Raw genomic sequence first — 13,541 nt, 5'->3', positions numbered from 1 at the left:
TTCAAACGCGAGTAGCGCTTGTTGTTTGTCGTTTCTCCGATCACAAATGCAGACATGGTTTTATGTTTACGCGGCGTGATATGCAACGCAACGCGTAAAAACACAGTATAAGTCATTATAATCAGTAATTATGTCCCCACTGGATGCAACAAATGCCTCGTTTATAATGGGTTTTATTGGTTTTGTCTCGCCGTGCTGGGACACGCCATCACAGTGTGTTAAGGGGCGTAACATTTCCGTCACACGCTTGAGGTATTCAGCCAATCACAACGCACTGGATAGCTGGCCAATCAGCGTACACCTCGCTTTTCTGAACGATGAGCTTTGTAAAAATTGACGTGTTTCAGAAAGGCGGGGCATAGAGAAGCAACAATAATGTACATTATGTGGAAAATAATGTGTTTTTTTAGCCTTAAACCACATAAACACATTGCATTACACCAAATACACAATATAATGTTCTTTTTAGCAATGTCATATGACCCCTTTAAGCTTTTTTTTAGAAATTGAAAATAGAAGATGTATATTCAAGTCATTGTCTTTCAGTTAAAATGTAAGGTATTTCTGAATAGCTTAATAGATCAAGTAAATGTGCATGCAAGTAATTTAATACTTGATGATGGTTTTAAGAAGTTAGCTTGTATTGTGTAATGTGTTAGGATCTTAGTGGCTCTACCGCAGGTTGTGTGAAATAAAACCAGGCCATTCACAGGCCACTCTTATTGATTTCTGCATAACACACATAAGTGACGCGGCTGAGTGAAGCTAGTGACCTGAGCCCAGCTCATCTCCTGGGAAACACTATTGTTTCAGCCAAAAATCAGCCAATAACACAAAACATCCTGTCTCTTTCTCCTCCTCCTCCTCCTCCTCCTCCTCCTCTTTTGTATTCAGTAAGACAAATGAGAAACCACTGAAAGGCTGTGTTTATTGACCTACATGTACATTTGTTTATTTATACATGACATTTAAGGGTACTACATCAATCTTATTAAATTACTCAGCAGTCAGGTCTGGTTGCCTATGATTCCTGTTACTACAATAAACATATTTGCCTTTGGTAAATATGGGAAAATTCTTTACTCTCCATATTGTTTGTGTGTGTGTGTCTAGACTAGATATACAGCAGTTTATTGTGGAAACTGGGCAAGCTACCTAATTATAATTTAAATATAATTATAATTACAATTTCGATTTGTTTTTTTTTATTGTAAGGCAGTTTTATGTCATAAAATAGCTCAAATAGTGTATGTGGTCAAAAATTGCCTGCTTATATAAAGGAGGGGACTAGATGAGATTCAGCAGTGAGAAAATTCTACAGAAACTCCTGTAAGGATTTTTTAGAGAGAAAAGCAGATAACTGCAAGGGGGGGGGGGAGCCTTTGATCCTGTTCTGGTTGATCCAGAAATGGAATATCTCAAGCCGTACACCTTCACTGCATTAGGATAAGATTGCGTGTGAAATGCATATTCAGTGGTTTTGGTCATTTTTTTTGCACACTAAAACTGTTTATAAGGCTCTTGCATGTTTTGTGCATTTGGGGAAAATGTATTATGAATTTAGTTAGAATGTAAATAAGACAAATAACACAAAGTAAATTTGCAGAGATGTAGCTTTATATCCAATTATATTCAGTGCTTTGATGTTTTCCTTTTGTTTTTTTTCTGTGTAAAAAATGTATAATATGCATCAAATGCTTTCTTATATGTGTATATGTATATGACAATTTGTATTTGGGAAAAAAATAGAAAAATCAAGTCTTAATGATTTTTTTTTTTTCAAGTGCAACTTCTGAGTCAGAAATTATATAACTTACAAATTTTACAATAAATCAGGTAACATGTAAAGGCAGCATAATCTTCATACCTAGGCCTGTAATCTACAACTGTGACGTTTGACAAAGCATAATTTCTAGCATTATACACACATCGCCTTGTAGCGTATGGACCAATCAGACACACCGTTTTTCATTAGATTTAACAAATCAATTATTCATTAGATTAACAAATAGTCACAGACCCCTCACCCAATAAACATACTGGGTGCCAGGATGTCTGCGAATGACACCAGGCCCCTGGTCACCATGGCAACCACGACACCTTTGCTAGACCAGATACACTTTACGACCTAATGGCATGTTGAGAGTTCTCCCTCTCACTACATTTTCCATAGGAAAGACATAATGCACGGTAAAAATGGACTCTTCTCTAATTCATTCATAGGAAAACCTTTCTGTGAATGAACACACATCTCCTCAGGACATTGTGTATACCATTACTGTTCGTGTATATTGTCTTTTGAATTGTATACTGTTTTTTATGCATGTTATGATAGACCACTAGTTAATATAACCTCACCTATATCATGTTTGGTCTCTATGAATTCATCTTCGGATGATCTAATTGAGAGTGCATATTACATGCTGATACCTATGCAACATATTAATGTTCTAAGAATCTTTACTAGTTTGTGCATCAACACCCAATCGAATTACATATGCGAAATACCATGATTGGAGACAAAGAGTCATAAAACTTCCCAGTATTTCCAATTGGAATTTCAGCCTTTCTCATTGGACAAGCCCATCCTGAGAGGCGTCAATCTTCTCAGACCTTAAAAGACTCACGCACAGTTCCGCCTTTTTTTCTTGACTGGGAAGAAACTCCCAATCACCATCGAGTCAGAACATCTTTGGCGTTCATCACTCTTCAAACCCGGAACAAGGTGATCGCGACTCCTACACCACCGAATCTGATGCAGTCTCGGATGAAAGTCTTGATGATGGTTTGGAGGTTCGGTGGTGTAGGAGTCGCGATCACCTTCTTCTGGGTTTGAAGAGTGATGAACTCCAAAGATGTTCTGACGATGTTCTCGATGGTGATTGGGAGTTTCTTCTTTCTCCAGGCTTCGGCCTTGACTTTCCATTCACCAAAGATCCTAGGAGAAATTAACGTTCTTAGAATTAACAGACAGTTGACACTGAGAGGTCAAATGAATGCTTACAGCGGATCTAAATATTTATAATTAATTATAACTAGTTATGATTAATTATTCATATTTCCCCTTTGAGCTGATTCGCTACAGCCTGCACCTTGCATGTTCGCTTTCTAAATATTTCAGATATTTTGCATGTTTCCCCCCACAATTAAATGTGATAAAAGTGTGTAGACGTGTGGGTTTACTCAGACCTAACGACACGCAACAGTTGTCGCTAAGGAATCACACAAAGTTTTGTGCATATGACTTGTGCAGGCTGTATGCTTGGATGAATGATCTCTTAGAAAGTCCCTCTCCATCTTTATGTCACCCAAATCCAGTAGCTGTCTTTGTGCCTGCAGTAAATCTCCTGATAGATGACTCTTCCCTTATTGCCTAAACTGTCACCTGGAATTACCTGAAGTTTTTTTGTTATTTCCTCACACAGAATCTCATTAATGTTTGAAATCTCCTGCCTGCTGGTGTCAGAATATTGTTTGTTATAAAGGAGACAGGAAGCGCATTGCCGGTGAATCTTTTTCACTGCAGCAGTGGCCATGAACTGATTTTTTTTAGAATGTGAGAGACTTTAAATTATTTCAGTCAGTGCTTTTATGAACGTGTTTGTTGTTGTTGTTTTTTGTTTTCACTGTTTTCAACCTGCTATCCCCTCCTCTTTTCCTAATTCCATTTCTGTCATATATATAATAGAAATAGCCTCTCCTTAACCAGTGATACTCGGGAGCCTTCTAAGCGATTTTAAAGTGCTTTTATGCTGCAGTAGGCAAAGGGCAGCAAATAAATGCAAGGATGGAGGTGCTTCTGCCTTCTGTGGATCAAGACATGCTCATTGCTCCTCCTTGAGCTTGTGAATAAGAGGCACAGTGGGGGAGTGGACAGTAAGGTGCTAATGATACACTAAAATAATGTAAAAGAGCTGGTTTCATGCCCAACAAAGAGCTAGGAGTAACAGTCATGAACAAGGTTGTGGCCACCCCGGTGACCATGAGAACATTAAGTAAAACTGAGATAGCGGTAATGAACGACTTCAGTGTCACAGGCCTGTGGCACCAAATTTAATTTGGGCAGTACAGAAGGACTGTTAAGGCAGAAGTCTGGTTGCAGTAATTACATTGGGTGAGACATTGCCGTCTGCATTGGGAGACTAGTGATGGTGAGTGATGGTGATATTTCTGGAATTCTGGACTTCATGAAAGGTAGTATATATATGTTCAAAAGTTTGGGGTCAGTAAGTCTTTTTTATTAAAAAGTAACAGTAAAGATATGTATAATGTTATAAAAGATTTCTGTTTCAAATAAATGCTATTTTTGAACTTTCTATTCCTCAAATAATCCTGAAGAAATTTATCTCACAAAATATTAAGCAGCTCAACTGTTTTCAAGATTAATAAATATAAGAAATGTCTCTTGAGCATCAGATGAGTATATTCAAATGATTTTTGAAGGATCATGTGACACTGAAGTCCGGAGTAATGGCTGCTGAAAATTCAGCTTTGCCATCACAGGGATAACTTACTTTTTTAAGTATAATTGAAATAGAAAAGAGTTATTTTAAATTCTGATATTTTAGAATGATTCACCAAACAAGTGAACTGTCACACAAGCAGACTGGCTATCCAACTTTTTGTGAATGACATGTGAGCAATGTTTTATAACGAGGGTCGCTGCAGAACAAGAATATATGGCATTTTAGTACACACATATGACAATGAATCAAGGCATTCAGCTCCGCATATTCTATTCCACACACAAAACACAGTGACAGTGACAATATTAAAGCAAGGAACTGGTAGTAAGTTGTCACCATGTGACACATAACTCACAAGTGCAAATAATCTAGTAAATAATGTCAAAAAGCTTGGTGACCCTGTATAAAACTCTCTTATATTGTACAGGGATGGTCTTGGTCTTGTGTTTGTACGAAACTAGAAACTTTCCTGTTTTTCCTTTTGATGGATGACATTCTGTAAACCCCTGAGCTTGTAAATCAGTACTCCAATGTTTCAGTGCAGGTGCCAGATTCTGCCAATATCCATAGTGTTATACTGCAAGAGTCTGTCAGATACTCCAATAACTGCAGCAAGGGCTTAAAGGAGTTTTATGAATTACACATTATGTGCTTTATTTTACTGTCACTTTTATTAAATTTGTATTTGCCTTGCACTTTTGACATTTTGTTTATTGTCAAGGCAACATTTGTTCTTCATAGCCTGCTTAGCCTTGCCACACATAAAATGCTATGTAAATTTCCTGTGAGAGGAGGTGTGGCCACACTTCAGGCAGGACTAATTAATTTAATGGCCAAATGTATTGTCTTTCGTTGTGCCACAAACTGATAGGCCCTGCAATAAACAATATTTATTTACAGAGAATGACCGTCAGTTAAAAACAAACTAGATTAAGCTTTCTCAAAATGAAGTTGCCTGCTCATGTACTGTCTCTTGTACTCTTGTGACAGCTCATTTGTCTTCTTTAAATTTATTTTCATCTCATGTAGCATTTTAATTTGCGGTATCAAATTTAATTTTTGTTGCAGTGGTTGTTAATTGGCAAAATTAAATTTTGTGTCCCAACTAAAGCATGCATTATATTTTTATCAACCCTAGAAAAGAATGTAAAAGAAGAGTGAAAAACAGATTGAAGGAATATTGCACGTGCTTTGGCAGGGTATAAATTTCCTGGCTCAACAAGGATACTTTTCAACATGTCTCTTGTTCCTGATTGTCCTAGTTTTTACAAATATGCTAATAAATCAAAGCTTTTTTGGAGTCTATTTAGCCTCTGCCATAGCTTTTGTAGTCACTGCTAATGTAGTTTATATATCAAATCATATATAAAGTTGCAAATAGGGCTGAACAACAGTTTAGAGCAAGCAGTGTAAACACAAACTCTGTCAAAGATATTGGTTCAGTTCACTCTCATTCTCTCCGATTGTCCCTTCTGCCAAATAATGGGATGTGATGTCAAGGCTGAACAGAGCTTTTGTAAACATTGTCCATGGCAGAGTGGACAGCCACTGAGGTGTTAAAACTGATTGTTAGGCCTGGCATTATGATTCTCTGGTGTGTTTATTCTTTCTGCTCTGAGGTGATGCCACCATCCATGCATGAAAATGCATAAGCATACTTTCCTGATAAAGTCAGTGACAACAGCTTGTTAGTTATAAAGCAGAGGACACATCTAAACGGAAGGATAAATAAAATCCAAGTGATTGGGTTGTTGCTGTCAAGATCAGAAATAATTTCCAACCAGAATCACTGCAGTGAACAAGATTAAGACACATATTTTTCTTTGATTCACTGGGTTATCCAAGCAATAAAATGTCATCACATAGCTGGGAATAATTTATGTGAGTTTCTCTTTTGTTGTCTGAGCTTGTACTTTTAATAAAATCCAAAAATCCTCAAGCTATCTGGATTGCAAACCGGTCCAAATTCACTCTCTGAAAGCCCCAAATGAGAGTAAAACTTGACTTTGGCAAATGAATAAAACAAAGTTCATTGCCAGTTGGTGGACAGTTTTATTAGAAATGGCAATATCGCATGCTTTAAAACTGATAGTCCGCCCCTTGTGATGTAAGCTATTCAAATCAAAACAGTACAAACTGTAAAACCTTAGTCCCAACCCTCACCTGTTCAAACAACTTTTATCTAAGATATTTAAAGGCATTTTTCTCCAGAAATCCATGTTGTGGCAAACATATAGAATATTTTTCATGTTAAGCCTCTGAAACAGTAATAAGATGGACAAAATCACATTTTTTTTTTCTTTGTTTTTGTGGCATGTGCATTTCACTGAGAAATGGAGACGGTAATGCTGCAAGTGACATTTCCTGTGATGTTTGTTACAATGTGAATGGAAAATATAAATAACATTTTTAATAATTTAATTAAAATATAATAACCATATCTACACTGTATATTTTTTTCAGGAATCATGATGAATGGAATGTTCAAAAGAACAGCATTTAATTTAATGCATACTTTTGAATGGTAGTGTATATATATATACACTACCATTCAAAAGTATGCATTAAATTAAATGCTGTTCTTTTGAACATTCCATTCATCATGATTCCTGAAAAAAATATACAGTGTAGATATGGTTATTATATTTTAATTAAATTATTAAAAATGTTATTTATATTTTCCATTCACATTGTAACAAACATCACAGGAAATGTCACTTGCAGCATTACCGTCTCCATTTCTCAGTGAAATGCACATGCCACAAAAACAAAGAAAAAAAAAATGTGATTTTGTCCATCTTATTACTGTTTCAGAGGCTTAACATGAAAAATATTCTATATGTTTGCCACAACATGGATTTCTGGAGAAAAATGCCTTTAAATATCTTAGATAAAAGTTGTTTGAACAGGTGAGGGTTGGGACTAAGGTTTTACAGTTTGTACTGTTTTGATTTGAATAGCTTACATCACAAGGGGCGGACTATCAGTTTTAAAGCATGCGATATTGCCATTTCTAATAAAACTGTCCACCAACTGGCAATGTATATTTATTATTTTTTTTATATACAAAATACAGTTTTATGGCCAGTAAGAAATACATTTTCTCATCTTCTCCAACATTGGCAAAATATAGGCAAATCCTTTGATCCTTGATTCTAACAAACGTACAGAGAGTGTGATGGAAATGTGGAGAAAAAAAGTCTCCTGTAAATCTCAACCCACGTATTTAGGGGTGTGTCCTAGAGAGGACAGAATCTTGGCCATTGCCTAAAGTTCTATATACAGAATTTACCATGTTGTCCCTGGTTTCCAAACTTCTGCAGACTTACCAAATATACCTCCCCAGCATGTTTTGCTATTGCGCTCAAATCCAAAGTCTTGGATATATTAAATATAAAATAATGAATTAAATCAATAATCCAATGTAACTCGTGTTCTGCTTTCTTCAGAGGTGCCACCTAGTCCAGTGAATACACCCTCCTCAGAAACCTCACCTTTGAGCTCAATCCGTCAGCACCGGGATTCTGATCGCTACTGTCAGCTGTGCAATGCTTGGTTCAACAATCCTGGAATGGCACAGCAACACTACGATGGAAAAAAGCACAAGAAGAACGCAGCACGTGCAGAACTTCTGGAACAATTAGGGAAGACTTTAGACATGGGAGAGATGAAAGGTACAGAGCTCTTTAACTCTTTCTTAATGGCTGTTTATGGCTGCATGATTATTTTGCTGTTAGTTCATTAGATGATGAGGCACTGAACTGAATGATAAAAGTTTTGTATTGCCTTACTGTCCTGCAGGTCTTTGATGGAAATGAGAATGTTGATTATAATGGCCAGTGCAGTTGCCTAGCAATAAATTGGTTATGCAACATTACATATTATGTCATATAATTAGGCTTGAAATGACTAGGTGTGATGCCGTTATATGGTAATTGAGGTTTATGGAGAAATGGAATGAATACATGCAAATATATTTGTAAAAAAAAAACGTTTTTGACAAAACTTTGTGAATGTATTTGCAATTGCATTTTCAATTGGTGGACACAGACATTGTGACATTATTTAAACGTAATTGCAAATCGTGCATTTGCTATTTCTCCGCGTCCTGCTCCAACCCTCACAAAATTCAAATGGATTCGCAATCCCCTTTGCACTTGCATTTCCAATGCCTAACACTTCAAACAAGTCAAGAATCCAGAACTGATTTTATGTTCACCTGTCAGCTAGAAAAAAAGAAGCAAACAGAAATTACTGCAGTCGGCAGTGGGTCATATACTGGATGCATAGTGGTAGAGTCAAATACTGGTGTGCTTGGGAAACATTGGACTGGATTCAAGAATGTATTGAATGAATATCATCACTTTTCCAGCTGACACAGTGAATTATCTTGATGAATTAAAATCAGAGAATCTGTAGAAACTTGACATGATGTGAGTGGTGTGTTTGTCATGTACTCACAATCTAAGCGATCAAAAGAATAAATAAATAAACGAAACAGAAAAAAGAAAATTACATTGGTAGTGACATTCTATCACAACTCATGTTCAATTCGTAGGAGGATGCTCTGAATTCTGCTTCATTTCAGCATTTTATTCAACATTATTTATTTATTTTTTATTATAAATTGTCTTTGTATCTTTTTGATGTAATAAAATAGCAGACATAATTTTCAGTCGCATACAGAGAAGTGCAGTGCCATGGACAACTCACAGGTATCGCACACCGGAACCGTTGCCTTCAGTTCAAGACGGCAGTTCAAACGGTTAATCTAATCAACAAACAGGCAAAAGTTCACTTTAAGAATGAACAAAGTGGTGTCGATGAGTTTGAAGTTTGGTGTATGACAAAACGGAGCAAATGGAAAGAGCAAGCGTGATCCATAGCTCTTTATATGAAGCATACAGACTTTATTCAAGCCACAGATAAACGTTTTGCTGAAAAATGCACAATACATGATTTTCCAGCCTAGGATGAAGTCAAAATGTACATTAATAATAATTAGGGACAAATATAATGTGATTTAATGGAAAACTAGTGAGTGGTTTTCTGTGGCCGGTGTGCGTACACTCATAGAAAACAGTTTGTTTGAATTTTAAAGACGTGGTACGGCGCTGTGCTTCTCTTCCGGTGTGCAGATGTGAGGTTCCATAGATGTATCTTCATTTCTTCATGATGTTTGTTGGCAACCAGAGCCGTCTTCTTTTGGTTTCTTTTGTTTGTTTGCAAGTGATAAATATTTAGTTCCAGGTTTTTGGCTTTGTTTGAAGTGAAAAAAAGGTACACAGCAGTTTTACTCATTTTTGTTGCAAAAATAGACACATTTATTGAATATTTGTCCCCATTTTCCTCATGAATGTCCTCATTTTCCACAATGAAAATGGTGCATCATTTCCCACCAGCAGTGGCAGCGTGGCATACTTTCCAACTATATCAAAGAGAAATAGCAAATGGGTGATTTTAAATTGCTATTCCAAAATGACAGGGTCATTACTCGTAAGACACTGGAAATACAATTGCAATTGGACTTTGCGTTTCAATGTAAAATTTGGCAGACATGTTACATACACGGAAAAGAAAATGGAAACACAAATGCGTGATTTGCAATTGCGTTTGGATTTTGTCTCAACGTATACATCCTCAAACAACTGCAAATTCAATTTGCAATTCCTTTTGAATATTGTCCATAATATTATTCCATATTTGTTTCACTTTACTGACTTGTTATATTTCATTGAAACAACCCACCCCAGAACTATGTACAGTAGGGTTCAAAAGTCTGAGATCATTCATCAAAATGCATCTATTTTACATATTTCCTATTAAATTTTCCTATTAAATTTCATTACAAATTATGTTATCAGCATAACAATTAGAATGAAAAGTTAAAAAAAAAAAATCATCAAACGTAATGTTTTTTTTTTTTTTTGAAAATCCTGTAAACTAGTATTTAGTATTATGGATTTTTTTAATATTTCATTTTGATTTTGTTAAGACTTGTCTATCATGCAGAACCGAAATGTCACAAATCTCAGCTCCTTTTCCTTTGATGCTGTGATGTCTTCAAAAATAACTGCATTTCTCTTGAAGAAGGAATTCAGAGTAGTGTGACTTTTGAGTGGGACCTCTTTGTTACTCAAAGAATGAGAGATCAATGGCAAACTGTGAGGTCACAAGAGTGACCTCTGTTGCTCATGTAATATTTCACTTAGTTTTTCTTATTGAAGGCTGTTCCCAGCTCAGAGGGGTAGCTGGTACCGTGGGGCTCACTTCCTCGATAGATTAATGAAACCACTCACATAAAACAATAAAACTTCTCAATGTGTTTTTTACTTCCCTTGCCTCTTCTCCAGCCTGGGCTCCAAGAGAATAAAAGCAATAGGTTTGTGCGTCCGGAGGCTTTGATACAGGCTATTAATTTCTGCGGAATGAAGAGTGTGCTCTCCCATTGTCACATGGCTCACATTATGTCAATAACAATTAAAAATAAAATTTTCTCTCAGGTGAGCAGGAAAGAGTCCGGGCCAGCGGTTTCATTGCCTAGCAGAAATGTCAAGTAAAATGGGATGTTTCATCTCATTAGAGATAAAGGAATGCAGATCAAAGCTTCACAGAGATAGGCGCTGTGAGACTGAGCTGAGGTTGGGTTTAGTTTGTTTGGACTGAAGGTTATCCCCAACTTAGAGTGATAGATGGTGAATTCAGAGCATCCTTGTTAATGGAAGAGACACTGGAGACTTGGCCAGGCTCATAGTGACTATTACTCTGTCAGCACAAGATTCAAATGGAAAACAATTAGGCTGAGTGCTGAATGAGAAAATAAACTGGAGATTTTTACTTCACTTGAGGATAGAAGTTATCTACATTTCCCAAGATCACAATAGATTTATGAATTATATTAAGATTTTGTCAAACATCCTCTTTCACATGCAAGTTCAAAGTTTTAGGTAACACTTTAAAGTGGGGGAAAGATCACTGTTTTTGTTACACTTTTTACTTTAACTGTAAGTGAACTTTGATATAATTTGTCCCCACATTTTTTTCAACCCATTTCATTTTAATGGATAAACATATTAAAAACAAAATAAAAAAGCAAAGAAATTGGGAAAATTGAATAATACAAGGGGTTGTTCTTTTTAACTTAAAAAAAATAAATAAAGCAGCACAACTGTTTTCTGCATTCATTATAAGAACGCATTTCTTCTTGAACACCAGCTCAACATAATTAGAACAATTTCTGAAGGATAATGTGAATTAAGAATGGAGTAATGACTGCTGAAAATTGCCACCACAGGAATAAATGACATTTTAAGATATATTCAAATAGAGAACAGTTATTTTAAATTTTCATATTTCACAGTATTACTGTTTTTACTGTATTTTTGATCAAATAAACACAGTCTTGCTGAGCATAAGAGACTACTTTCAAAAACATTAAAAAAATTCTGGTAGTATAGGTGAAAGTTAAAACGAGATTAAACGAGAATCTGCTGATTCAGATGATACCAGTTCTGTCATTTAACATCAACCTGATCGCAAATTAGAATTTTTTATTATTTCTACCTCCAAATGGTTTTTATTTCTTCTGTAAATCCTTTATATTTGTACACCGTGACTTACAACTTAATTATCCCCGGCCTCCCCTATATATCCATATATTATCACACACTGTCATTTCTGCATCAGGAAGACCTGGACCAATATGGACCTGTAGAAATAGCTAGTCGGACTGATCTTTCATACACATTTTCTCTTCACTGGGTTAAGGAGGGAAAAATGGATGGGCCAACCATCTCTTCAATTTTCCCCTCGGCTGCCCGTTCGCACTGTCTGCCCTGCAAGGTCTCTCACTAATGTCACCTAGTCATTACTCCAGCCAGGAAATGTCAGCGCAGACACCGCAGTGTTCAGTAGTACGCCTTTGATGGCTTCTCTCCAACGTGATTATCAATTAGTAATGATGTGGCAAATCACCCTAACGGCCGGAGTGTGAGAGAGAGAGAGAGAGAGAAGAGTTTCACAGATGGAGAAATGTTGCAGCAGAACTTGCTGTCTAATTCATCAGGCTGGAAGCTGCTGGTGGCAGACTCATCTTTCACACAAAGCGTTAGCACCTACAACACTTGCCTCTGTCTCTCTTTCAGTATCCATCCCATGTTATTTCTCCCTCTCTCTGCTCGCCTTAGATTTATCTGCCTTTTTCTCTGTTTGCATATATCTGTCCCGGGCATCCTTTGAGTGTTGTCTGATGTTCAGAGCATCAGAGAGGGAGCCAGCAGTCATACTTTGAAGACTGCAACATCATAAAATATTCATAGCTTTTCTGTTGAGCACTATGTCTGTGTGGTTTCTCATGAATGTGTGTGTGTGTATCTGTGAGTACATGGCACGTTTTCTCTTCCTGTGGCTTTGAATTGCAGCACCTTTTTATTTACACAAAGGGAGGGCTAACCGATACTTCTGTATTCTGTAGATTTTTTGGGACGGTAAACATCAAGGTGTGCATTGTCTTAAACTAAAGAAAAGAGGCCACTATTCATGTAATGCCAGTTGAATATTATAACCAATCATTTTTTTTTAACAACCATTAACATAAAATGTATGCAATTTTGAGTGCAGTTATACAGCTGATGATGCACTGACAGAGAATTATGGAGGTCATCTTTTCTTCGTAACTATCATGATGTACTGATCTAAAGACAAAAGTACATAGAATACAGGTATATATGAAGAGTTTGGTTCCAAAACGCTATAAGTCCATTTTGATTAAAAATGTGTTCCCTTTCAGTCGGTCACTCTCGATGTCACGTCGAAATACACAACATAGTAAGTTGATTCACATATGACAGCCTCTGAACTTGGTCAGTACTAATCTTATATATAGGCACTGGAATAAAAATACATTCAGTCAGTCATCGCTCCCAAAATGAATTCAACGGGTCATCTTGTTAAAGGGTTAGTTCACCCAAAAATTAGTCCTTAAATTACTCACCCTCAAGTCATCCTAGGTGTATATGACTCTCTTCTTTCAGACGAATCCAGTCGGAGTTATATTAAAAATTGTCTTTGATCTTT

The 13,541-nt window shown here is 36.4% G+C and overlaps 1 protein-coding gene across 2 annotated transcripts in view; it reads left to right on the top strand.

Moving 5' to 3' along the window:
- Nucleotides 1–13,541, top strand: part of zmat4a (zinc finger, matrin-type 4a) — an 86,965-nt gene that overhangs the window by 51,588 nt on the left and 21,836 nt on the right. For both annotated transcript variants that reach the window (XM_016444384.1, XM_016444382.1), the window contains exon 5: nucleotides 7,916–8,140. In XM_016444384.1, the coding sequence (XP_016299870.1) occupies nucleotides 7,916–8,140 (225 nt within the window). The remainder of the gene's footprint in view (nucleotides 1–7,915; nucleotides 8,141–13,541) is intronic.

The sequence above is a fragment of the Sinocyclocheilus anshuiensis genome, unplaced genomic scaffold, assembly GCF_001515605.1.
Source record: "Sinocyclocheilus anshuiensis isolate Anshui unplaced genomic scaffold, SAMN03320099.WGS_v1.1 scaffold1931, whole genome shotgun sequence".
Classification (NCBI taxonomy): domain Eukaryota; kingdom Metazoa; phylum Chordata; class Actinopteri; order Cypriniformes; family Cyprinidae; genus Sinocyclocheilus; species Sinocyclocheilus anshuiensis.
The sequence above is the reverse complement of the archived record's forward strand: the minus strand, read 5'-3'. Positions and strand labels throughout refer to the sequence as shown.